This window comes from Neopelma chrysocephalum, unplaced genomic scaffold, assembly GCF_003984885.1.
Source record: "Neopelma chrysocephalum unplaced genomic scaffold, ASM398488v2 Primary Assembly neopelma1_26, whole genome shotgun sequence".
NCBI lineage: Eukaryota > Metazoa > Chordata > Aves > Passeriformes > Pipridae > Neopelma > Neopelma chrysocephalum.
This window is the reverse complement of record NW_020897695.1, coordinates 15,263,729-15,291,586: the sequence shown is the minus strand read 5'-3', so window position 1 is coordinate 15,291,586 and position 27,858 is coordinate 15,263,729. Positions and strand designations below refer to the sequence as shown.

The 27,858-nt window shown below is 40.1% G+C and overlaps 1 protein-coding gene across 1 annotated transcript; it reads left to right on the top strand.

The window, feature by feature from the left end:
- Window positions 1-297: 297 nt before the first annotated feature.
- KIAA0895 (KIAA0895 ortholog) lies at window positions 298-26,869 on the top strand. Its single transcript, XM_027675677.1, has 7 exons — window positions 298-418; window positions 7,313-7,995; window positions 16,666-16,809; window positions 18,953-19,085; window positions 20,252-20,557; window positions 21,077-21,174; window positions 26,117-26,869. Exons 1-7 carry the CDS (start codon window positions 394-396, stop codon window positions 26,276-26,278), a joined length of 1,551 nt encoding a protein of 516 aa, XP_027531478.1. The 5' UTR covers window positions 298-393; the 3' UTR covers window positions 26,279-26,869.
- The last annotated feature ends 989 nt before the right edge of the window (window positions 26,870-27,858 follow it).

The following is a 27,858-nucleotide window of genomic DNA, read 5'->3' as shown; positions in this document are numbered from 1 at the left end:
CCAGCCATGTCAGTGGGATAAAGCGGGCTGTGTCGGCAATATCCCGGAGTAGAAGTAGGCGGGGCGGGACACTGCTGCACTACAGATCCCGGGGTGCAGCGCTTCCGCGCCCCGCCCCTGCCATCCCTCAGGCCGCGCGGGGCACGCCGGGATATGTAGTGTGCAGGGGCGGGCGGGGGCGCCGGCGGCGCGCCTTCCGCGTGCCGGCCCGGGGCCAGCCGCGCTCTCCCGGATCCGGGGAGGCGCCGAGGCGGGTTCATCCCGCGCCGTGCCCGGCGCTGCTCGCTGCCTCCCCTCCCGCCTTCCCTCAGGGCTCCCCGCCCACCAGACGGGAGCCCGCCGCGCAGGGGGAAGCCGGCGGGGCAGAGCGGCGGCACTGCCCGGCGGAGCATCATGCTGGAGTCTATCTGTGTCACCGGTGAGTACCTCCCCTGCCGCGCCCGGGAGCGGGTGAGAGGGGTCTTGTTCGCCACAGCGCCCGAGGGCAGCCGGCGGGCTGCCAGCCACTCCCTCCCTCCCTCTCGGGAAAGCATCACCTGGCGAGGCACCGCGGGGTCTCGGTGCGTGCCCTGGTCCCTGGGGAAGGGGCTCCACACCTGCCTGTCTCCAGGAGAGACGGCGCTGTAGGAGCTCCCTCTGTGAGTACAAGCGAGCCCTGCGGGCCCTGACTCTTCCCGGGACGCTGGGGAGTGTGGATGTAACACCCGCTCCGCTGGAGCGAGGGACAGAAGATGCAAGGAAGAATGCCAATAAAACTATTACTAATGATAGCCGGTGTCTTTCACTCTTTGGCTCTGCTCTGTGCTGTGTTTTCAGAGAAGTTAACAAATCCCTATAGTACGTGTATATAAAAACCTGTATTATGACTATATAACGATAATATGGAAAAGTATTTGATGCCACACAAAACTGGTATGTTCCATGCTGCATACATGTGGAATGCAGGAAAACCTACAATACAGTTGATGCCGCAAAACAAATTTTTCACTTGGATGTTTTCCTTGCTTGAATTTGATGTAATTTCATGTGTCATTACTTCAGCTGCTCGAGCTAGTGTTTCTTTGTCATGGTGAAATCTATCTAGAAGAGATGGAAGTGTCTTAGTGTCCCCTCATTCAGTACTGTTACAATCGTAATTAAGATCTCTTACAGCTACTCTTGCTCTGCATAATTTATCTGCTGTTCCATCTGTGCATGGATATGACTAGTGTCTTGCTTCTGGTACTGGGAATAGAAATAAAGTTTATGGGATAGATCAGAGCAGCTCTAGAGATGTGCAACAGCAGATGCAATCTTAAAGGAAGAGATTTCTTGCAAGATAGTTATTTTGGGTCCATATCCCTCCATCAAATATTCCTGACCACACCTGTGCTGCAGTAGAACAAACCAGAGATCTGCTTGGATGGGAGATTCATGCTGTGTAAGTCTGCATATAAATCAGTGGTTTGTGATTATATCCTGAGTCTATTAAATCAATGGGAGTTTGTTACTTGATTTCATTAGGGCCAAGTCTTCACTTTTACTGATTATTACTGTGCTCATGTAATTTAATTTGAAGAACACAAATTTGGAGTCAGTTACATAATACCGTATTTCAGTGTAGAAATGCATGCAAGAAACTGCTGGCAAGTCAGTTCATACTTTTTTTTTTAGGGTTGAAAGGGTACATCTTATATATCATTGTAATTTCAAAGAAGAAACTCCAAATTGCAGAGTTCAAAATCATGCCAGTCAGTCCTGTAAATGTGGCAGTTAATGAATCAGACATACAAGTTGTACGATAGCTGAAACTTGCTCTTGGTTTTGAAGCTCAGAATTAAAAGTTGAATGACAGATAACACATTTACAGAAGAAAAGTAAATAGGTAGATATTTTTTGGGGGAAAAAAAAGTCTTAGGTTAAATGTCAAAGTTCCCAACATCATACAGGCTCTAGTTAATAACTAAGATGCTTGTGAAAATAGAAGATAACTCAGTGCCAGTCTTTTTACAGGAACTCATTGACTAATTCTACCGTTAAACCATTTTCATTATAGACAGAATTATATTATAGTCTGTCTAGTTCAAGTTGCCTGACAGCTTCTGCTCAAAACCGGAGTGTTTGTAAACCTTAAAGGTGTTTATAGTGGCGAGGAAATAGAATATAGGATTCTGGTCAGGTTCTGTGATGCCACAAACAAACCTGCGGCATTGAGAGGCAGTTGAATCTGTAATGATTCACATACAACATTTTATGTTTCCTGTTTTTTGCAGAATATTTTTTCTACAGCCCTCTGCACTACAGCCATACAGTCTAGAGTTCATAAACTACAGAGTTCATAAACTACAGGGAATTGTTAACCTATTCAAATTGCCTGAATATTGAAGATAAATATTTCTTTCTAATGTAATTGTAACTTTACACTGTGTGTCAAAGAAGGAATCTTGTCACATCTGTGTATTTTCTTCTCACCTCTGTTTTAAACTTAAGTATTTAGTACTTGTATAGACAAATCACGTACATTGTTTGCATTTCTATAATTTGAAAATTCAAGGCAAGCTCTTGGAAATTATTTCTGATTCTGAGCAAAAAGAAATTCAACCATATTCTAGCGTGGTAATGGTGAACTGAAAACCTAAAGTAGTGGCTCAAACTATTACCTTCCTAGGACAGGAGGAACTGCTCCATGAACATCTTTGCTAAGCACCTTAAGAATCGTACTTGCACTTTGGAAAGGATTTGTCCGTTGTGGATATATAACTTGAGTGACAGCTGCTTGAAAACTGCAGGAGCTCTCTATTATTTTAGAGCAAGGCCAGCTGGACAGAGAGAGATCTCTGCCCACAAATACTTGTCATTAACCTCATTCCACCTATGGAACAGGTATTTAAGAAGCTGCTTAGATAGTAGCTGCCCTGTAGCCTAGAGGAATATATTTATACAACACTCTCCAAAGTCTAGAAATTTCTAAATCTAAAATCTAGTGAGATTTTATCACGCATATTATTAACTTAATACAAGATTAGCTAAATTTATCAATTTCTAGAGGATGGAGACCAATAATATAATCTAGCTCCTGAATATAATATAAAATCAAACATATTTTTCCTAACAAATAACCACTGACAGTGTTTGCAATGGTGCAAGGTTTAAGGCTAGTGACTGGGATGCAACTTCCACATGGAAAGTGTTTCATTAGTGCAGAATTATAATGAGATTTGTGGTTCCCACATATCCTCTCTTAGCAGTCTTGGACTCCATCCCCTTTTCAGTACTGCTGTGACACTGGAATAGCTACACGTATATGAATGGAAGTTACACAGGCAGGGGTAAAACGCCGCTGTTTGCAAAGTCAGTTCTGTGGTATTTTGAATTGTTCTGTGACACATGATACATTTGTGTCTGCACGATGGATTAAGTCCAGTACTGGCAATTCCAACAGATACTTTGACAATGATGGACTTGTGGCTAGGGCACAACCTGCTCTCTTGTGAGATTCTTTAGAAACACAGGAGGAGCTCTGTTGGGTGGCTGGCTGCCCTGTTAGCCCACCATATGGGGTAGCAGAAGCCAAACACTGTGACTCTAAAGAGGGGTAGAGCTCTACTCTGGCCCAAAATGGACGAAGTTGCCATTAACAGAAGGGGTTTCTGTCCTTTGATACCCTGATTATGCCAAAATGGGGACAGGCAGCTCTTCTTCCCCCTCCTTGCTTATGTGTACATCACCTTGCATTCTAAATCCGGCAGATTGTTTCACATAGTATTTCACCCATGTCTCTAGGACCTTTGTTTTTATTATTGTTTTGTTGCAAAGAGGAAAAAATATAAATAAATGGAAATAAACATGATGGAAAATATTTTGGGAAGAGACTATGTTGGGTTTGTCATTAGGTTTTTTTTATTTATTGAAGGACTTGGGGCTTTGTCACTTTTGAGTGTTTGGAAGCAAGAACAACGAAGAAAATCTTTGTACATAAATGTCATGTTTTTAGAGAGGTTCTCAAAAGTAACTGGAGGCCTGGGTTTATGTTCTTTCGACAGTCTTCTACTGCAAAAACTCAAATATGTAAAGTCAGGAAATTCAGATTTGTATTTTCAGAACACAAGTAACACGTGTATGAGATACAAAAGATAAAACCTATATGATCTGTAGCATGATATACAGGATAGAGTTATGCCATAGCATGGTAATTTTCAATTTGCCTTTTAGAAGAAATCTGTAGACGTTTGTCCTTTGGTATCCAGAATTTAAAAGCTGGAAATCACTGCTAAGCAGTCTACGCAGTTAATCCAGGTTGATAATCCATTCTCAGACTGGCTATTTTATAATAGTGTGGTTATCTCAGTAATTTTCGGAACACTGAAACACGTTTTCAGAAGGCAGGCTGTGCAATTACTTGGTTTTATATTCAGAATGTTAGACCTCCATTTCAATCATCAGGCATTGCTAATCCTTGGAAACTCTTGGATATAGCTTTGTAAGTCACACTTCCTAGAAGACAGTGTATTCTTAGTTTGGTTGATGCTGTCTGATTTACAGATGTAAGTGAGTTTAAAATATCTGGTATAGTTTAAACAAACATACTGGAGAAAGAACTTCAGTTTGGTGCTTTGAGACATGATGTTGACATAGTCTCAAGTATTATTTTCTAAGTTATTTGGTAAAATAATGATCTTCAGAGGACCTATGCAGAATTTTAGAAAAGCACTTAAATGGCTTCTGTGAAAACTACTGTGTTATCTATTACAGTATTTCAAATCTGCTGGATTACCTGTTGATTCTAGGTTTCCAGAACAGATAGGCATGATCATTATCCTTCTTTAGTTGGAGAGAAATTAAGGACAGCCACACTTAGTTTGGCAGCTGAAAAATCACTTTGCTACGAGATTGTGCATATAAAGTAACTACAGAATTGGGAACAACTATTTTTGATATCAGCCATGTGCATGTGAAACCTGCCAGTGCGTGTTCAGCACTCAATCACCATTTGTGACACTTTCAGGAGAATTCTGGCTTATGATGTTGAGCAATTGTCTACATATATAAATGCATTTATTACTGGCCAAGTGTACTACTTAGCTCTGAAAGCTTGCTATCATGAGTTTTTGATATTAGATTGACACAAGAGCTTGGGGGAGAGGAGGGAGGGTGATATGATTTAAGGTCACTTTGAGTTGTTTCTTTGATTCAGTTTCTGTTTTTTCTTTTCTACTTCTCACTTCTTAGATACATGTGTGTTATTAGTTCAAATTATTCCCTGTGTAGGAGCAATTTAAGTCTTTTGTGCTCCTTGTGGCTTTTATGAATTGGTTAGTAGAGAAGGTGAAGTGTTAATGCCATTAGTGTTACATTATTCCCTTGTCTGTATTTTAAGAAGTAGCTGTGTAATTTCCAACTTCAGTTTTATCTATGCAAGGAAAGTCACATGCTCAGAAGTTTAATATGGATTCAGACATTCTGGAAACCTTGGTTTTCATTTACCCTTCTTAAAAGTAAGGATTCTCATACTGTAATAGTTGGTACGGTCTGAAATTAATCTCAAATACTTGCCAAGAAGTATGAGAGTGGTCATCCCATTCTGTTGTCCAAAAAATGCATCTTTATGTAGTTAGCTTGATGTTGTTTTCTTTGTGATGGGGAACTGTGGTTTCTCACCATGACAGCTCATGGTAAAGCAAGATAAACCACGTAGGCAGGTTGTCACATATGTGATGAGAACGATCTTACAGAATCTGAACAGGAGCACATTCCTGTGCCAAGCATAGGAAGGGAATTCTCAAAGTTACCATGAAACAAAACTGAGTTTGCATACGATACGCATGGTTTTGTGAAAAAGAATAATCTAATGCCTCTATCTTTCCAGTGGAGGAAATACCCAGGCCAGAGACTGCCAATTGTACGTTCATGTGAATAGGACCTCTGTCTTCTTGCTTTTTCAGACAGCATCTTCAGGAGAACCGAGGAACACAGGTTGATATGGAACTGACAGAGGTCCAGCAGCATGAAATACATTGTCATGGTGCTTATGTTGGGAGCAAAACCTAATTTTACTGTGAAAATAAAGCTGAAATTAAACTACCATCAATTTTTTCCCCTTGGAGGCATTTAATGATCTCTTGCTAATGTTCCATTCAGAGTATAATTACTGTATGTAAAGTAATTACGGCTCAGCTATGTATAACTGTTGGATGAAGCTCAAATCCCTTTTCCGGGCTTTAATCAAGCTCCAGCCACATCTCCTCTTCTGTGAATCCTCTCATTTTACGTGCAGAAGTAGGAAGCAATTCTCTGGGGCACTGTTTATTTGTACCCTTACTTTTGCCTAACCTAATGTTCTAGGATGAACTGGTTTTCAAGAGAAGGGAACGATTGGAACCAGCGAAGCAGTGTCTCTTCTCTCTAGCAAGCCCGCACAAATGTTAAATGCAGTTTTAATCTCGCTGATTCTTCCATGCAGCTGCTCCGCACCAGGGACCCGTCTCCCCCTGAAGGCTATGCCAGGGGTCAGAGCAAGAAAGGAGGGTTCATTCATTAAAAGAACCTCACTTGCTTCTTGCATTTAGTTAGTTTAAGAAAACACTTGAGAAGAAACACTGTAAAGCCAGCTGTTACTGTAGAACAGCTTTGAATAGATGAAATTACCAATGTTGTCTTAAGGCTTTTGAGGAGCATAACTAGCTGATCTCTCTTCTCTCTCCTCTGTAAATACAGCTTACTGTCTGTGTTAAGACTGAACACGTGAAACTGACATCTTTTAAGCTTATATTACTATTCGTATGGTGGTATAAATTGTTCACAGTGGCTGGCCCATTCCGAAGTTCTCATCCTTTGCTGAGAGTAAATTCTGTGAATCACATTTTGCAGATGAGATCACACCAGACTGCTTATATCACAGCACAGATCCCTGTGGGACTTCACCGTAAATACTGCTCACATACTCCTATACAGTTTCCTATTTTTTTTCTTTATCCATACAGAAAGGCTTCCTTGCACGATAAAGACCAATCAGATTTTTCTCAAAACTAAACATTTGTTAATGTAACAGTAAACATTCATGAAATCCCACAGAATCTTGTGTTAAACAACTTAGTTCTAAGCTATAGTGTAGTTGTGCATGGAGATGTAAGATCCAGCTAAACAAGTATTTCATGCTTGCAAGTCACAGTCTAATTGTTCAAAAGTGATATGCACGCTCAATTCTCCCCTATGTCTAGAAGTCAAGATTGTGTTTCATTTATGTTACAGTTTTGAGTCCTTAAGATTTGTACTGCTGTGTGAAAAATCAAATTTGTCCTCATCTTTTTCTTTTTTTTTCTTCCCCCAAATGCAGAAAAACTTCACTGGCCTAAGACAGAGCTTTCTAGGAAATCAATCCTGAGTCTGGAAGTACATAAGCTGAACATTAATAATGAAAACGGCCTCCAGCATCCACCTTCTGGGATCCTTAAGGACATTTTCACGACGGGAACCAGTAGCTACAATGTCCTTCTGCAGAGCAAGGAGGAAAAAAAACACCATGCTCAAAAGCAGTCATCTGCTCACCACAAAAAACACAGGAAAACCTCCAAGTGTTCTACCACCTTGCGAAGCAATGAGCACCGCAAAGTCAAAGCCCCGCTACCCTTGCTCAGCAGTGGGTGGTACTGCACAAACAGACAGCCCTCCATCATCGTCACTAGCCCAGTGGCTACCAGTGTGAAGTTTACAAACAGTATTTCAGTTGCAGGGAGCAGCACAGGACTGCCACCTCGACCCAGAAGTAGAACTAAGAGGCATTTTAATCTGACAAAGCCAAAGCAATCCCAGTCCTCAAAAAGCAAGGGAAAAGAAGGCGATGTGTCTGGCCAAAAACTCTGTTTACTAACTGCAATCAAGCCCTCCAATGTGGAGAAAGAGAAGATTAAATTCTTCAACTCAGATTTCACATACAATCCTCAATTTGAATATGAAAACCCTGCTCTGCCAAATGTGTTAGCTAAGCACAGCCATGCATCTGACAGATTTCTTAAGCAGGTATAGTTACTTTTTTTCCCTCCTATTCCACTGATTATTTCTTCCTACACCTAGATGGTATTTGGCTTTGTTTGTAGGATGTCATTTCTCCTTCTCATCCTCCCCTACTGTTTGAAAAATGCATCAAAGATGAGAATGCAATAGTAAAACTGAAATAAAATATTTTTTATTAAAAAATTAAAGCCTTCCTAGAAGTTACAGGATTTTATAGGATAAAGGCACAGTTCCTTATAATTGGGTTTACGTGAAACAGACTTTAAAGCAAGAGAGTTTTTTAGGCAATGAAGCAGAGTCTAGTACAGGAAAAATACAGTGCCTGAACAGGCAGAGGAATAAAGCAGCATGGAAACCCTGCCAATCCTCCTGGTGACACAGGGATTGGGAGGGGATAGGAATTATTTGAGGTCATTGTTATTGGATAAGCATATGTTGATGTTCCTTGCTTTAATCAACTTTGAAAGAATATGCATATACATTAGACTCAGTCAAGCAGCAGATTCCATTCCAGAGAGAGGTAAAATTTAAAAAGACAAACCCTTCCTTTTTCTTTTTTTTTCTTTCCGTAATATGCAGCCACACTGGTAACATAGCTACAGACATTCCCAACTGCCTCGGCTTCCTACCTGAGTCACAAAAAAGTCCCAAACAACAACAAAAGCCTTGCTTTCAACTTTGACCTAAGTGACAAAAACTGGTGCTTATCTATAAAATAGCAGAAGCAGTACTCTTCCCACTTTTGCTATTTTTAAATGTTTAGAAGGATCTTATTTAAGTCTGACAAGCTTTTCTAAATAGAGAATCTTATGTTTAAAGTGATACTTAACTTGGGAAGACATCCTGCCATTCCATGAGCTTCACTTCTTTGTGATATGAATATTTGACTTAAAAACTCCCAAAATTCCTAGTGAAAAGGATACATGAACTAAAGTACCATAGAATCTAAGAACTGATACTTGACTTTTGAACAGAGCGACTTTGTTTTTTCTGAATCCAAGAATGCACAAAAGTGTTCTATACCCATTAAATCTTTGTATTGATGGTCTTAGTCTGCTTTTCCACATTGAAAATATCTGTATATTTTAAAAACTCAGTTTCTTGGTTTTCATTAAAAATTTATTTTCTTTCTGAGAACAGCTGTTCTGTTCTTACAATCCATCTTCCACACTTCTAAACAACCAACTAAATCATACTGACACCAAATAAAACTGCTCCTTGACTAGAGCTTTTTAACAAGTTTTCCATTTATTTTTATAGCAATATTAGCAACACTAATCACAGATTACAACAAATCAACAATAACTAATTTGCCAAACTGAATTTAATACAAATTATCCCTTTCAGTATAGTCTAGCAGAACCTTAAAGGTTATTTTATGCATGTTCATTTTCTAGATCAAGCTTGTCATTTGTTTACCCTTCTTGTAATAAAAAACCCCTACACCTAAATAATGAATATTTTAATAATGAATAGTTCCTCAATATTATTCTGACTTCTAACTCTACCTTTTTCCCTGTCCATAAAAAGCCTGGGAAAATAAAGTCTTTGTAACAACTTTATAAAAAGCAGTGAAGGATTTAATATTCAATGAGGTATGATACTTCACAAGATTTAGTTTAAGTCACTAGAAAAGCATTTATTCAAAGTTCAGCCCCTAAAAATACTGAACGAAAATATCTCGCACTTAAAAATTACTAAACCAGCAGCTTTAACACAGCTCCAAGCCCAGCAGGTGTCACTCTCTCTTTTTTATCTACAACTAACTTTAGAAATTTTCATCTCCACGCAAATTTAAATTTAATTTCATGCAAATTCACTATCCAGAAAAAGCAGCATTAATCAAAATTTTAATCAGCAAGTATTGTAGGAGCACTTGCTTTTCCTCATTGCTATTTTTTTTCCACGCAGATTTTACTTGTCAGAAGAAACACGTAGGTATCTCAGAGGAAGTTCAGTTCAGGAAAGAGGACTTCAGTTGTGAAAAAGTACTCACAGTATCAAGAATTGGGTCTGAATTAAAAACAAAACTGTGCATAGTCATCCTTTTTGCTGCAATGAGGATAAATTCAGTTTTTTATTTTTGGTGTTTGGTTTTTTTTAACAGTTTTGGCTTTTATTTATTGTTGTACTTATTTTAGAAAGCTTTGCTATCTGTGAACAGAATTATTTTATTTTACAAAAGGTACTCACTGCAACTTACACATGCTTGCTCTTTTATGAATAAAAAGCTGTAAAACCAGGTTTTTACTGAGAGAACTCACCATTTTTATTGGGGCCTTTTAGGATACTTCAGTGAAACGAGCTCAAAACCTGAGATTTCAGAGTTTTAGAGGATTTTTAATAATTTCAAAAATATTTTTACCCACAGCTGTGCATATCCTGCTAGGACACTAAAACAGATTGTGTTTTCTTATTGCCCTTTCTGCTTTTGTGCATATCTATGAAATTGGTTAATACAGCATTACTGCAATATGTCTGGAAGACAAATCACTCTCTGCCCCATTTATTTGAGTTTTTTAAAGGCAAAGAACGCTGTGGTTTTGCAAACCATTAACACAGCAATGGTGGAATGAGGAACAAGAGGCCTATGAGCACTTACTTTGTCCCTGTGCCTCTACTTAAAGATCTTAACCTCCAGCACAGCCCAACAGTTTTATTGGTTGACTTTTCACAGGCACAGAGAAAACATTTTTGAGTTATTAATACATTTGAAAAATACTAATTTTAGTGTCTTTCTTCTCATATTTTGTTTTATTTCTTTACTTCTCTCTTTCTACTTTATGTTCTTTTCTTCATAATAAGGTTCTTCATGAGTCACACAATATGTGCCTTTAGGGAACCAAACTTGAGAATAAAAAAATAGCCTGCAGATTTGCAGCTTTTCACATTGATTGACATAGCTGATATTACAGAAATTAATTCTCTTATTGCTGTGCTTCAAGGTCACTGCAGCAACTGTGTGCTTGAAGCGCTATAAAAGTTTCTGGCTCAAAGTACTTGTCCTTCATTGTTAAGTTTCTTAACACTTTAGGTGTTTGTTATTTTTGCTCATATGCTAGAGCTGCAATACTTACTTAGAAGTAATTGTTCCCAGTGTTGCAGAGCAGATGACTTAACTTTGCTGAAACAAAATCAGCAAGTTACAACTTTAAGTAACCTTTTTCTTTGAATTTACAAGGAGGCAAGAAATCTATTTTTATATACATATTTTTAAGAAATACAAACAAACAAAAAAACCCCACTATTTTGTTGAATGAGCAATCTCCCATGAATGAGATGTACATCCTCTTCCCTTGTACTCATAAAAATACAGCAGTTTTGACTTAATAAATAAACCAGTTATGCCACATCGCAGGTGTTTGTATGACAAACCTTTTAAGGCAATAATACAAGTAGCCTACAATTAGCAACTTTATCAGAAGTTGAAAAATTAGGTTAGGTGGAGCTGGAAGGCTGAACAACATGACATTCAACACTGAGTAATCCTTTGCTATGTCCAAGTGATGTCACAGCTTAGGCATGTTGAAGATTAAAAAACATGACACTGTCTGTAAAGAGCACTTAATTGTGAAATACTTCATTCTTTAGGAGTAACAAATTCCCTCCTTAACTAAGATTTATAGATAAGGCGTGCTAATATATAACACAAATTATATCAGGCCATCCAAGTAGCATAAGTTCCCAGGGTTCAAGACAAACATCTTGCTTCCTCTGGAAGAGACCATAGATCACTTCTGGTGATACTACAAAAGGAGCATAGGTTTATTGCAGAACACAGTCTCATACAAAAACCAAGCAAGTATTAATTTTTAATTCCTTAGAAAGTATTTTAAAAGTTTTCTATTAAAAACATTTCTAACAGCTCTAAATTACTTAAACATGCTCTTTATCCCACTAAGAACAAGCATGCAAAAGAAAAGCCACTGTAAACCCTGAATAAAACTCAAAATACTACAGCCTGGGTGGACCAGCATCAAAAACCTGCACTTACCTCCCTCCCCACCTTTCTCTTGACCCAAACAACAACCATTTCACGGCTGTTGATTAAAACTAACAAGTTCAATTTGGTACCTCTTAGTGTTACACAATCATGCACCTGGGAAGCTTTTCCCCCCCCAGCAAATAAGCAATTCAAGGAGGAAAGCAATGGTGTCTGCAAGCCTTGTCTGTCTTGTAGATCTCAGCAGAGACTGTGACCCTTTTGTAGCAGAGCTGCTTCTGAATGTAGGATGAGCTGACTTGAATGTAGGGGACTGAGCCCCTTTTCTGACTTGGTCCCCTCAAATGCCTCATGAGTATGTCTTATCAGTACATCCTTCTACAGTACCTCTCAAGTAACTAAGCTGCATTCTGCACATGGGTGACTTGGAGACCTACTTGGCTGTAAATAATTTGTTTTAAAAAGCCAACATCACCATAACCTAAACCGGGCAATTAAACGGCCTTGTCTCGCTTTTGTTAGTGCTTCTGTGTCATTGCTTTGTTGAGCATCAGTAGAGTTTGCTGTGCAAGGGGGCTTGCCCTGAGACTGCTGCTTCTTTTGGTACTCTTTGGTAGTGATAAGGGAGGTTGAAGCAGACCTTTTAGCTAACTAAGAATAAAAAGAATAGGAATTACTGTTCCTAACCAGTAATGTGGTACAGCCACATAGTTCTTCCTTTCTTCCATTTTTTACCTGTTCATGAGGAGTTTACAATTTTGCCTTATGAACTATGGCAATACCAGTATTCTGCTGGCCCAAAGGCTGGAAAATAAGCTCACAGTTGGATGCTGGAATAGACAGGACCTGGCATGCTGGTCTGGATTTTCCCCTTTCCCAGCAAGTTCTTGCAACATCTGACTGAGTCATCTCACCTTGGAGACAGGTGCAGAATGCCAAATGAAGGGCTTGGTGTTGTAGTCAGTGCCTGGAACCCAAAAATTTCCCAAAACTTTTCCCTGAGGAACCATCCCCAGCTAAGGTAGTTGTGGCAAGAAGTGTCAAAACCAGCAACAGCCCTGGGAATGGGGACTATCTCAGTCCTGGGGTGATCTACCACTCTCCAGAGATTTATGTGCTGATGGCAGTGTGTGTTTGTGGTGGCTCTCCCTGTTGTTTCAGTGCTACCAGAGCCACACCTGCCCACTTGGAAAGAATTATCGAGATAACTTCTGTTTCTCTTGAAACAGAGTCAAGAGGGAAGTTGTTAGGGGTAGGCATCCTTCTTAGTAATTTTTTATTATGTGTCCAGCAATAAGGAGGCTTAAGCTTAATGACTTTCTCAGCATGCATGAGTTCAAACTTGTAACATCTATTTGGACATGGTTGGAATGCCAGGATATGGGTTACTCAGCATGGCACATAAGGTAAAGGAAGCACCCTTCAGTATCCCGCCCTTCCCCTTGGAGCTGCAAACTGCATCAGGTTGAGGTAGAAGAGGCCAGAGAGTCTCTGTGCTTCTTTGGTAGGATTTATCTACAACATAGACCTCCTGGCTCCCAAACTTGTGCTGCCTACCTTAGCATGGATGTCTCAGCTCCAGGGAGTTTGCTTTTACAGACAGCCAAGCAGAAAGTTTAATGTGCGTTTGGTGTTTGATGCTCTTTTTCTCACTGTTTGTTACGGTGAGGTGGTTTTAGAAAATACTTGCACTCTGAGAAATGTAGGAGAGTCCTCTGGGATAACACCACCTATATAATGCTGCGTCTCATAGTATTAATGTATTTAAATCAAAGCATCAGAATGGGATTGCTAATAAAGTTTACAAGCCCTTCTCAAACACCCTTATTGTTATGAACTTTCACATTGAGAAGAAACTGCCCCCTTGCTCTCAAATGCTTTTGGCAGTCCTCTGCTTCATCAAACCTGTTCTCATCCACCCCTGCTGAACTGTGATCAGCACTCTAGATTTGTCCTACTTTTTTCAAAAAGTCTGTAAAGTATCTTTGCAATTCTTTGAGCTTACTTCTTATCTTTTGCTACCTTCATTGGCTTTCTTCAGCCTATGGATTTCACTTGCCTGTTCTTCTCCATCCAAAGGCTTTGCTATCACAATGTCAGAAAAGCTTTTTATCATTGTTTGATGTGAAACTGAACTGGATGTGATGTTTGGTTTGCTGAGAGGCACAATAGGCATAAAAATGTAGTGGCCTTGTTCCCATTGATTTTGGACAACCCAACAACCGCGTGATCCTTTGGATATGGCCAAGTGTTGCCTGAGAGAGGAATGCTGGTTCACCTAAGATAGCACTGTTCCTTGGGACCTACCAACAATTCAGCTCATGGATGGACCCTTTCCAGCACTCGAGCCAATATCCTGGTCTTGTTTGATTTGTTGGTAGAGAGGTGTAGCCAGAGTGCTAGGTACTTTCTGAAAGATGCCTTAAAAACCCTTAAAAAAGGAAAGGAACAAATCCTGGTGGCTTTTGAGAATAACACCCATCCCTCAGTTCCTGCAGTAAATAACTTTCAGAGAATTGAAAGCCAAACCTTTCCACCTGCAAGATCTACTGTGTTTTAAGTCACATTATTTAAAACTTTTGAGAGGAATTGCTGTTCTGTACAACCATACATTTGAAGATAGAAAGACCTATCTCAGAAAGTGAGGGTTCGGGGGACACCACGCAGCACAGCTACTGTGTGTGCTCATTGTGGTATTGTAATGGGGAGAGGCAAAGCCAAACCATTTGCACTGGCTCGGGTGGTGGCATGGCATTCATATTTTTACAATATCTCAAGTGTCACCAGGGCCCTAGTGGGTCCAGTGCAAGTCTCTGTCAAGCCTGACCTACGGCTGGAGTCAGCATGGTGGCAAGGGAGTTTTGGCCACACAGGAGGCAGTGAAAGGAAACATGGTTCATGTAACAAGACGGGGTGGCTTTATGGTGAGCATTTTTCTACCAGAGTCATTCTCATGAGGCCACGCACACTGACTTTTTTGCCAAGTTCTGTGAGTAACTTATTGTGGTGCTGCTGGGCTGTCCCTGAAGAACTGGTGTATAGACTTTAAATAACCAGTAACAGGTTTCTGTTTATCCCTCACTTTCCTTTTTGCTATTAGTGCTCTCCAGCATATGCCCTCTGCGCCCCTGTAAATAAAGCCTTATTGTGGAGACTCAGGTGCAGTGGGGACAGAGATCGCAGCATTGAGACACAGTAGGTAGATTCTTTGCTTCCAGATTGCTTAACCCTCCAAAAATACAGCCTTCTTTAAAAAAACAGAGAGGGTTAGCTTAATCTGTGCTAAGGTAGTAAATTATGCACTTTCTTCACTCTTGAAAAAGAAACTCAGATCTGACCAGAAGGTCCTTCAAACTTAATAACGTATATAAGTGGCAGACAAAGAAATACTGAATATTAGGCACAATATTTCTTTGGCATTCAGGTAAGTGATACGTCTCTTATCAAAGAGCTACTGGGCTTTAAGAGTGTGTCTAGCTGTCATTTATGAGTTTCAACAGCAATTACTCAGGGTTGCTTAGTTTCAGCTTGAAAAAAACTAGAGTATGATTGTTAGTAGCTGTGAGAGATAAAAGATTAATCCAATTTTTGTGGACAATTGTCAGTCTGACAATGTCAGAATTACACAGCTGGAAACAAGCATTTTACCACCTTCATGCATAGATATAAGTGTATAATGTAAAAACAGATTCAGTCTGAAAGATTTCCACCTTCATTGTTAGTGGTATTTTCTTAGAAAGAGTGTTAATTTTTTAAGGTAATATCAGGAGCTTCTGTTATCAAATCTATGAAAAAATGCTATTTTCCATAGCTGGACTGTTGCTTGGAAAGAGGTTATTCCAAGCCACATTTTCCTTTAAGGGTGTGAAATGACTTACTGGAAAGCAGATTACCGGGGATGAGCATTTCACACCCCACCAGTAACATCTTCAACATGCAGAGTCCAGATAGTGTTATGGGCATCATGCTCAGCTTTCCACCTACAAGGGTCTGCTTCTACCAGCAATACGTTAGAGAATTGTTGATACCACTCTATTTGTCTAGTGAAACATGCCTCCTTCATTTTGGGGGGCAATAAAGATATATCATGGTTTAAATGAAAATTTTAAATGGAAGTTCTGTAAATAAAATTCCTACTCTCTCTCCTCCTTTCTGAAACAGACACCTGTGGTACAGAGGATTTCATTGTAAAGAGACATTATTGGTTGAAATATTATCGTTAAAATTATAGTTACACATCTGCTTAATCATGGATCAGTGTTTCTAAATTAGAAAATACCAAGAAATGAAGCAAGATGACAGTAATAGTTGATCTTTGTAAAATTCTTTGGAAAACCGTAAAAAGAAACATACTGACAAACTGCAAATATCCTGTTATATCTGTTTTGTAAGGCAGTTGTACAACATTCCCAAAATTAAAGAGAAGATGGGTATTATTTCACTATACTGGTAATCATGATGTATGTGGGTCTAAGATGATATGATCAGAATCTTTTTTTAGTATTTTGGCATTAATGTACATTTGAAGCTGGTATTACTTCATTGCAGAGTGTGTCAGCCTGTATTAAATGAGTACAGCTTGATAGTGACTTAATAGTCAAGGAGGTAAAAAAAGAAGAAAGATTTTAAAATTAAAAAAAAAAGAGAGATTGAGAGGGAGAGAAAGAACACGCATGCCAGTTGACATGGGGATCTTACTGCACTGATATTTGCTATGCTTTTGTATTTTATAGTCCATTAACATTATGGAGCGAACATTGCAGAAATATGGAAGCTATGAAAAATTTGAACAGGCCACTGGAGGCAGCTTGCTGACCAAAAGTCGCATCTGGAATCGTGTCAGGAAATACATGGTGAAAGAAGGCTGTCTTGGTGAGGTAAGTTACACTGGATCAGGAAAGAAACATTTATGTAGACCTTAGACATTACACATGGATAGACCCCAGAGACCATCCTGGAGGCCTTTCCTCCATAATTACAAGAATATTCCTTACATCATATTTTTCTCATGGCTATACCCACTCTAACGTTTGAACAATTGAAATGATGCAAATTCCTTGTGAATGCTTCAGCCATCTCTCTGGGCCTGTTTCCTGATTCATATATGCTTGTTCTTAAATTCACCTCTTTTGGGAGTACCCAAGAACAACACCCTTCCTTCCCTCCTTTTTTCAGCTACTTAGAGACTAGCACATTTCCATTTATTCATCAGTTCTGCCATCCGTTCTCTTGTATCAAATTATTTACACCAAAGGAAAGAGTTAAGAAAAGGCCAAGAAAAATAAGCACCAGCCCAAGAGACTGATTTATAAGAAGTAACACAAATGAAAGTGACATAAGTGAATAAAAATGTCTGAAAGCGGTTGGCTTGTTGAGTTGGTTTGAGTGCTGTTTTTTCCTGGATTTAACCACCTAATTTTTTAGAGCCCTTTGCAAAAAACTTATTTCCTATATTCAGGATTTAAAAAGACCAGTTTGATGGAGTTACATTGAATTGCTTGGAAAAGTCAAATGAAATTGAACGTTTAAAAAGAGAACTATTCCAAATGAAATCACCAGCTGACACAGTCCAAGACTTGGGTGAGGTCACTGGCAATGAGCAAGAGGAGTCTGGAATGGGAGATCAAGAGACAAAAATTAGTTTCCCAGAAACTAGGTTTAATTGGTAAATATAATATTATTAGGAGAAACTGTTAAACTCATCACAAAGTTTTGTTAGACTATGATCTGACACTGATAACCAGACCTTACTTGTGTTTCTAAGAGTTAATAAATGACAGTTTAGAGCAAGCATAAAAAAATTATATGTTTGGTCTGTACTATGCTTTTATCTCCCTTTGCATTCATTTTTGGCTTGGTTTGACTTCATGGAAGCAGGATCCTGCATGCTCATCCAGCAACCCATGTCCTTCTTAATGAAATGCTTTATGTTTTCTGCAAAAATAAAATTAATACAGCATGTTTAGTATGGTCTAAAATATTATGAAAATACTCTTGCCAGCTGAAGAGATGTTAATAAAGCTAAGTGGTACCTGTGCTTTAAATCTAAATGCTTTGGGATTTACCTATTTTTTCTACCTTTTAAATATAAGTTTTATAGGACTGACTTTGCTGTTGAACTTGAAGCTGAATGATGAGTTTTGAATACAGGGAAGTGTCATGTTAATGCCTTTGATCCCTGAGTCCCTTTTCTTTGATACTAAAAAAGTCATCTTTCTTTTAAGTACTCTCCCTTGTACTCTTCTGAGCAGTACTGTTTCTTTAGGCTTTACATGAAGAGGGAAAGGTGCTTAGTCTTCAACAAAGAGAGTTTCCCTTCTCCCTCTCAGTCACTTGTTTAAAAAGGCTTTTTGAAGTCAAATAACAAAATATATAAATATGCATTAATTTCCTTCTCTGGCAGTTTTTGTCTTGATGACCAGTTTTCCAAGAGAAAACAGGAAAGCAAGAACTATGTTCCTGTATAAACCAAAATGAAACAATACCAACATTTTCATAATATTTCAAGTCTGCATCACGTAACAGGAAACAAAGTACACAGTGCTTCCTCCTCCCATTAATGTGGCTTTAGAATTGCAACTGAAAAGGTTTCATACAGTTAGATATACAGATAGCAAATCAATTTATGCGTATTTACCTAGTATTTTTCAGTTCTCAGTAATTCTAAGATAATTAGACACGGTTCAAAAAATGGAATTTTGTCTAATTTACTCTGGATATAGTTGCTCCCTGACCCTTGAATCTAGTCACTGTTACTATATTACATTTTGCAGTCTCATATCTGTCTATCTTAACCCTCTTGCTGAATCCCACTGAAGCCTGAGGTTTTGTCAGCAGCACAGGTGAGTAGGATAAACTCAGTGGAGTCAGAAGGGTCTCTCACAGGTGATTGCTGGCAGCAAGGAAGAGTTGTGAAGGGCAAGGGACCAATGAGAAATGAAATAATGGAAGGACCAAAGGAAAAAGCAGGAACAAGAGTGAGAAGAGAGCTCTTTGCTACCTGAACTCTCTTCTCTTCAGATTGTGGTCCATCTCACGGAGGACCTGCTATCCCGAGCCTCAATGACAGTGGTGAATGGCCGCCCCACTCTCACTATCAATATCTCCACTGCACGAGAGCACTGGCTGGAAGGGATGCTGAGACACGAAATTGGTATGAACGTGACATCAGTTCTTCAGGCAAAGGGGAGTACTTGCATGCATTCTTAATTATTTCACAATGATGGGCCAGGCACTATATATAAAGAACCTGTGCTTTACATGTGCTAAAGGGAAGGAGAAACCTTTTTATCAATGCAGCATGCAGTAAAAGAATTCCTAGGGTTTATGTACGTTAGCATTTTAGGTCAGATTCAGAGTGAGGTTTTGAAGGAAGTCTACCAGCTAGTCCCACTTATTGCACTGAGGTTCACATGCCAAAGGAATCTTGGAGCAGGCAAAGTGTAATCCTTTCAGATAATGCTAGTCCAGAGGCTATGCTCCAGGGCATACCTTGTGTGCTGTCACTGCTCAGGGGCATTTTGCTCATGAGAGCAATTTAGAGATACTTTAGAGTTAAAAAAAAAAGAGAAACAAAAATAGTTTGACCTTTCAACCTCAGCTCCAGCCATTTCACTTTAAAAATCTGTGTTTGTTACGCTGCATTGCTTGCAAATGTAGGCAATGCTTTAGGCAGGAAGAATTTACCCAGCGACCCCTAAACTGCTGTAAGATTGCCTTGGTTTTGCATTACACAAGGTGGACCGAGCCCTGTGGAAAATTTCTGCAAAATTTTCAGTGCATCTGTTTTAATTAAGTACATCTAAAATGCATAAACTTGGCTAGTGCCTGAATATCAACTGAAGAATAAGCCTTGCAATTGCCTTGAACCATGGTTACTCACATTGTAAGGGGACACAGCATCTTCCAAGGCTGCCGTAAGGCTGTTTAATCACCTTCAGGAGGTAGCATTTCTGCCTCCTTACTTTGATTTTCCTTCCTTCTTGTCATTACAATGCCTAGCCTATGCCAGAGATATTCAGCATGTGAGACACTTTTGAAAATTCCTTTCCACAGATTTGGAAAGTCAAGTCTTCCTGATAGTTGTATTCCTTAAGCATTTTCAGAAGTCTCACTTGCAGTCAGCAGGTGAATATTTGCATTGTGTATCTATCTACAACGAAAATCTCTGTTGCAGACAAGGCTAAAGGTGTCACTTTCCCCAGTTCCCAGTCCTACCTGCTCAGAATTCTGAAATGGGCTTCTCCTTCTATATCTTATAATTTTTTGTTAATCATTAGATGCTACCATTCTAAGTGCCATAATCCTTCTTCTTTTCAGGAACTCATTATTTTCGTGGTTTTAACAACAACAGCCAGCCTTGGTGCAACCGGAATGGACGTAGAAAACATGGGTTAAAACCAATCAACCCTACAGAAGAGGGGCTGGCGAGCATTCACAGTGTACTCTTCCGCAAAGACCCTTTTCTTTGGAGAGCTGCCCTGCTCTACTACACAGTGTATCAGGCTAGCCAAATGTCCTTCAGTCGGCTTTTCCAGGACGTGGGAAAATTTGTCAAAGACCCCAATACTAGGTGGGATTACTGCGTACGAGCCAAGAGAGGGTGGACTGACACATCGCAACCAGGTGGGTTGCCTATTTGTCTTCTCTTTTTTTGTACTTCAGGGAGGTTTTCAGGACACGCACAGAGCTCCTTCATCATGTCACACAGTAAAACTTTAGCAAAATGGAGAAATGGGACTCCACACTTTCTGAAATGAGGTGTCAGGAATTCCACTATGGAAAACAAGGCTGAAAATGCACGTGTGAGACTTTCAAGCTGAATCAGTAAAGGATTTTTTTTGTTAGAAGTGGTATGTAAATACAAAACTGTGAAAAAGTCCATAGTCACAGCTTGACCTGCCCTTTCATACTTATTACAAGAGATGCAATGTTGCAGTGGTTATTCACAGACACTGTCGTCTGTGTTTGATTTCTTTCTCTGGCTAGTGGGTTTTACCTTCTAGTTAGTTTTTGGAAAGGTTTTTCAAGTCAGGGGTATAAATATCTAGTTTTTAAAAATAAAATTGTTCTGCTCATAATGGCTTCTGAGAACATACCTTGGCCAAACCTTGATAAAGTGCAATGTATCTCCATTCCTTTCAGGCTGTTTCAATAAGGATCAGGTGTACTTGGATGGCATCCTCCGAATCCTGAGATACAGGGAGTCCATTGATTTCTATCTTCTGACAGCCCTTGGAAAGGTGAGCGGACTCATTATGCCCAAAGGCTACAGTTTTACCATTTCAGCAAGCCTTCCTGTAATGAGCTCTGAGTCATTGTGCTCTCTTTTGCTTTGATCTGGAAATCTCAGCTCTGTACAGCACTTTGAATTACGCTGTGCAAGTTGCAAATATTTTGAGGTCCTAGAAACTTCTACCAGATTCTCCTTATTCCTTGCTTATGATTTTGTCTCCTCAATTGAGATTTTATGGTCATATTTCTCAGACTTTCCTCCCTTTATGGAGTACTACCTGACTTGTAGGACAACAGACTGGCTTGGCCAAGCAGGACAGGTACTAGATAAGATGGTGGCCCTAGCAGGAAACAAAATTAATCATCTAATTCTAGCACATCCCCTTCTACCACAAAGAATTTTTCATCTCAAATTTCTCTCACTGGTAGCACCTGTTTTTCAAAAATCAGTGTGTGTTTTTTTTCCCCAGAATGCACAGTATTTCTACATTCACAGATCATATTTTATGTCCATTCCAACTGTCACAGCTTGTTTGTTCTGAAAATCATCCTAAGAAGTGCAGAAACTTTGTCACACTTCTTGAACCAAATCCTTGGGTTGCTAAGTTTCCACAGTTCATAAAGCAGGATTCATACTCACATAAACTGGGAGTCAAATTGACATTAAGCTTGCATTTAGAGCTGGTATACCAACATTTCTGTCTACTTGGCAATAAATGGGTGGTAAAGGGAAGGGGCATATTATGATAGAGGATTTTGGTCCACATTTAACTTTTGCCTTTACTGTCAGAAACATCCATATTGATAAGCAAGAGCTATTTAGGTAACTGAGCCAAGTTAGAAAGCTCTGAAAATAAAATTGCGTTGTCAGATAAGTCTTTATTCTCTGAAATTTCCTTTTCCTTTAAGCCTGCTTAACTCCACACAGCTTCTGCCTGTGACTCTACTGAATACACACTGTTCCTGTGCTGCTTCATGCCTGTCTCTCTTCAAGGAGTCTGGAGGATTGTTAGGCCACTCTAAAAACGTAATAAGTCATTCCTTATATAATTACACTCATGGGTCATCTACCGCCACCACCTGCGTCTCCTAGAACGCTTCCATCAACGCTGCCTCCATACAATCCTGAACATCCACTGGTCAGATTATGTGACCAATACATCTGTTCTTGAACAGGCAGCAATCACAAGTATTGAGGCCATGCTACTGAGAACACAACTGCGATGGGCAGGGCACGTCTCCAGGATGAAGGACCACCGCCTCCCTAAGATCCTGCTTTATGGTGAACTTGCCTCCGGCTGCCGCAAGAGAGGAGCCCCGAAGAAAAGACAGAAGGACTCCCTGAAGCAACAACTCAGCCTCAGGCATATTGATCACCATAACTGGTCTACTCTGGCCTCTAATCGGGAGGCCTGGAGACACACCATCTATAACGCTGCTGATGCTTTTGAGAAAGCATGCAGGATCACTCTTGAGGAGAAAAGACAACACAGAAAGAATCGAGCCTTGCAGAATATACCATCTAAGGAGTCTTTCTGCTGTGTCTTTTGCAACCGGACTTGCCTTTCTCATATTGGCCTTTTTAGCCACCAACGCGCTTGCAAGAAACGTGGGTAGAGCCCTTCCCAAATCTTCGTTCGCGAAGCCTAGCCATGAAGATGAATATAATTACAGATTCCACTATGATCCACATTGCATGGCATCCACATTAAGGGTCTACAAGCAATTTAATTCTAGCAGTATGATAATTCATAAGTGCTTGACTTTACAACTTCTAAAATCAAGGGATCATAAAGTCTATTCTGAATGTTTTTGCAGCAGACATCTTCTGCAGTCAAACTGGAAAGTTGTGTATAAGAGCAGTGCCTACTCTCAGGATCACAGATCAGTCAAGGTCTGCAGAGACCTCTCAATATCATCTAGTCCAACTCCCATGCTTAAGCAGGGTCAGCTAGAGCAGTTTGCCCTGGACCATGTTCAGTTGGGCCTTGAATATCTCTGCTGATGGTGACTCCACAACCCCTCTGAGTGGCCTGTGCCAGTGTTTTACCACCCTCACCATACAAAAGTGTTTTGTGTTCCAATGGAATTTTGTGCATTTTAACTGGTGCCCATTGCCTCTTACCCTGCCAGTGGGTAGCCCAATTCCCATGTTGTCAGGTGTTTATACACACAAAGATGCCCCTGAGCTTTCTTTTCTCCAGGCTGAACAGTTCCAGCTCTCTCAGCCTTTCCTCATAGGAGAGATGCTCCAGTGCCTTAATCATCTTAGTGACCCTTCGCTGGGCCCATTCCAATGTCTTCATATACTCTCACAAAAGACGAGTTCTGTGAGCATAGAGAAGTATGAAACTTGCACTCAGATATAGTCTGTGATTATTACAAGTTTATCACAACTTTGAAGGGGGATTTATTTGGTTTTTCAGGGTGGAATAGGATTGGGTTGTTCCAAAGGGAGTGTTAAGCTTGGCTGGCACATCTTCAGGTTAGAATGAAAAGCACAGGATTTAAACACAGGGAAGCCCAGCATTTAGTGAGAAAATTTTCACTGCCTTTTCAAGTTTCTCAGTGTTGTATTGTAACAAGTGAGCTCATCTTTCTCAGCGTGTCTACCTTGGGCATATTTCCATTGGAAATACAATAAAGGTGTGAACGTAATAGGAAACGGAAGCAGTCCACTGTACTGCTGACAGTGAATTGCTTCTGTGCTTTAGTAGGTAGTGTGAGTGTATTCAGGACAGAGCCACACTCAAGTTTCTGTGTCTTCTGTTCTCCTCCAAGTGCTGTAGAGATCTGCCTGATGGAGGCAGCTGTGCCTTCCCGATGCTCCTGACATTACTTACAGTGTAGAAGAGCGCGATGTGTGGAAACAGGACACGTGCAAGCTGTTCAACATCCCTAGAAGTGACTAAGGGAAAAACCTGAAGCCTGAGAAAAGATGTTTTTTAAAAGGAGCTGTTTTAAAACTTTGCAGGAAAGAATCGAATGCAGGAAGCACTGCAAATCATTCATGTGGCAATCGTGTGCAAGTAATACTGCGAAGAAATAGAATGCAGATCTTGGGTGCACTTCAGTACAACATAAGTACCAGAGTTTTAAAAAGCAAAAGCAGCAAAATATCACCTACTATTGTGTTACCCAAGAAACACATGAACACATTACATAAAGCATAGGTTTTAGCCTCAGTCTTTTTTATCTAGCACAATGGGTTTAATTACATGTGGTGAGGAAGACAACTTGTTTCTGCAATAGGATGAGATTATGTTTTTGGTCTTCTCAAGATGTCAACTTCTGTCATTTTTTAGCAATTCAAGGACTGGGGAAATACATCCCATCCAAACTATACCTCAGATAGATACATGTTTCTTCCTTGCAGCAGTAACAGAAACCCCTGAACATAAATATGAGGAGGAAAAGAGGTAGAATTTAATCTCGTTTGGTACTGTTCTCGGTTCTCCAGACTGAGAGGAGATGGTATGATTTTGTATAGCTTCTCTGTATCCACTTCTAAACAGGTTAGTCAGGTGTAATGCCACACCATCTTCAAACAGCAGTATCTTAGTGACTTGGGTGAGCCTGGGCATGGGTGTATGTTCGTTTTTTCAACTGGGATGCATCTTGTCATTGCAACTAGAAAAGCACGCACGTATTCAGATGCAAATTCCTTCTCTTTGCAGACTTTGTTCCCATTAGCATCAGTGAGATGCACCTGTCCCTATGAATCAGGTTTATCAATCTGGATAAGTGTCCTGTCTTTCCAGAGAGCCCTTCCATGCCCCTTACACATTGGTGAATCCTTCATGCTCACTTTAATCTTTTCTGAATAGAAACCATCACCTGCTAAGAAGGCAGGCTGTTTCCAGGGAACCCAGACAGCACGGTGCTCAGCTCCTTAAAAATGTGGGGTAAAAAGGTTGGAAGGAGCAGGCTGCACTCTTAAGCCACCTGGCACAAACCTCCTATGATGAAATAGGACTTGCCAGTTAGTAAGCACAGCTAGGCTGGTGGGTTTTGCCAGTACATATCCTTCTGTCTGTAGGATGCCCAGAACACACAGCTTGTAGGCAAAGCAGCAACCACATAAATTTCATCACACTGGATAGCTGCCCAAGGAGTCCTGTTCTGTGCTGGCAGGTCAGCTTGTAGAGAGCCAAAACATCTGTCCCTTCTGGACCATCATTCACAGTACCTTGAGCTACTATGACTTTAATCCTAGCTTGTAGAATCATAAGACTATGAAGAAAAAATATCAGTTTTATTACAAAAAAAAAGGTATTTGGCCCTGTAGTAGCTGGAAAATGTTTGAGAGTTTGACACCTACACTCAGTAAGCTCTGATGCCAAGAGGGAAACTCGGTCTCCACCCTGCAATTGAGTGGGGAAAACAAAAAACTAAAATTGGATGTTTAAGTGTTCTTCATGCTTTTGTTAGTTACTAGAAGTGCATTTTAATTTAGCTTTACATAAGCACATTTGGTAGTGAAAATGAAAACATCAGAGTTCAGGTCAGCTGGCACCATGCCTTTCCCAAAGCCTCCTTCTTGTGCCATGCCTGTCGTGCACTTACTTTCTAGTTCCTTAGTCTTTGGCACAGTGTTTTTTCCATTCTCATGTCAATTTTTCCACCTCTTTGAGGTGACTTCAGGAGTGACTCCAGGACTTACATGCACTCCATCCTGCAGCTGCTGTAGATCATTCTCATTCAGGTTCTTATGAGTCTGTTTACTGATTGAATCAAAAACAGAATCAGGAATTATGCAGGCATTTGCTAAAATTACACATTTTTGCATCTTCCACTGAAGCATACAGTTAGTCCTGTTTTCAGAGGTTTCTTCAAGATTTTAAACTCCCCTGCTCTGAAATATTTTCTCATTTACAAGAGAGAATTTAGAGCAGCAGCAGAGAAGTAACAGGACTATACTACTAAACTAACCCATGTCCTTCCTTACAGATCTCATATGAAGATGTGGATCGCCTGAAAGGATTAGCTGTGATTGAGAACATGAGGGTGCCCCACTTTTTGCAAGACCATGCCCGGTATATGGAGCACTTGGAAAAGATCATGGAAGTCAATGAACTGACTGATGAGGAGCTCCAGGATCTCATAAAGTAACAGTAGTAGCCCATCTTTCACTTACATTGTGAGGATGTAGAACTGAACTTTCCTGACCTTGCAAAAATGGACTTAAAAGGAGTGGGAGGGAAGGGTGGCCAGAATATGTGGAATTCAGGAAAAGCTCCGTTATGTTCCTTTTGCATCGTGATTGTATACTGATTAGTTTTTAAAGGGATTGTGCATTTTTTTTTAAATTTGACTTAGAAATTCCTCTGCAGTGATCTGTCCAATCATTTATTCTGATTTGTATGCTAGGTATAGTGTTTGGTGCTGTCTCTTGTAATATACTGTCTTTTCCCACCCAGGTTTAGAGGTGGAAGAAAGGAGAAGGAAGAAAAATTCCCCTTTAGTTCATTTGTGTTTGCCTTATCTTTGGTCATAGCTTTCACAGTTCATAGAACAATCTACAGCAGTTCTATTGCTGCATTGCTGTCTGCATAACTTTCCCATTTAGTAATCATTGCAATGAAAACAGAAAGTTTAAAAACAGTGCACAGAAGCAGGTCTTTGTGCCACAGGATCAGAGCTCTGTAATGTTATAAAACATTTTTGAGTTTTTTTGGTGAGAGAATAAGCATTTTAAAAAGAGAAAAAAGATAGATATTGCTGTTTCAATGACTGTAAGCAGATAGCAAAGTTATTTCCCTTTATTCCCTCAAAAAGTTACACTGTTCCACATCTTTATCTGTAAAGTATGTTTCAGGAAGCTAAATTCTGGAAAGGGTCTGCCTCCTCTGAGGACAAGCATAGCATGTCTAGGAAGTTCAACATGGGAGTGTTTTGGAAGAAGAATCAAGCAGAACTGTGATTTCATGACTTACGTGTTCTAAATAAATTCAGGAACACAGCGCCATGTTTCTGGACGGCGGGCAACATTTACTTTTTCTCTGGGTCACCTGAGCCTACAGAGGATCAAGTCATATTTTTGAGCAGTACCTCCATGCTACAGCAAGCTTGAGCTTGCAGACCTTGTTCAAGAAACAAGATGTGACAGGGGGAGGAAAAGAAGACTCATAAGTGCCCTATTCCTGTGTTCCAACAGAAGTGCTGCACCACTCTGAAGCAACTTTACCTCTGTGTTAACTCTCGGTGCTATATCCAGGACCAAGAAGAGAAAGCTCCTTACTGTAAGGCTTTCTCTAGTCACATGATGAATAGTTTAGATGATGCAGGGGGACTTACTACATAAACTACATTTTCTGATTCCAGAGTATTATGGAATTGTCAAGGCAAATTGAGTTTTGCACTTTAAGTATTCTGACAAAGGGTTTTGTTTTAGTAGACAGCATTTTACCAGGGCTCCTCTGAATTCCCAGGAAGCAGCTGTGGGAGGAGAGGCTAGGCAGGAACTACTGGGAGCCTTGGACAGGGCTTCTGCCCTTTTTTACCCTTCTGCTTTGGCTCGCTGGTAAGAGGTCTGGCATGGGATAAGGTGAGCAGATGGAGCCAAGGTTTCCTCTATGCCACATTCGCATGGACCTGAGCCATGGTATCCTGTTCTTTAAAGAAACAAATGGAATAACCCTCCTGCCTTATTTTACACCCAGGACATTACCAGCCGTGACAGTAAAGTCTTG

Bases quoted from the DNA above. Each gene is read 5' to 3' on its own strand.
- KIAA0895 (XM_027675677.1), top strand. From the start codon at position 394: ATGCTGGAGTCTATCTGTGTCACCG. The intron at 7,996-16,665 runs GTATAGTTACTT...TGTATTTTATAG, and splicing joins CTGACAGATTTCTTAAGCAG to TCCATTAACATTATGGAGCG. The intron at 21,175-26,116 runs GTGAGCGGACTC...CCTTCCTTACAG, and splicing joins TTCTGACAGCCCTTGGAAAG to ATCTCATATGAAGATGTGGA.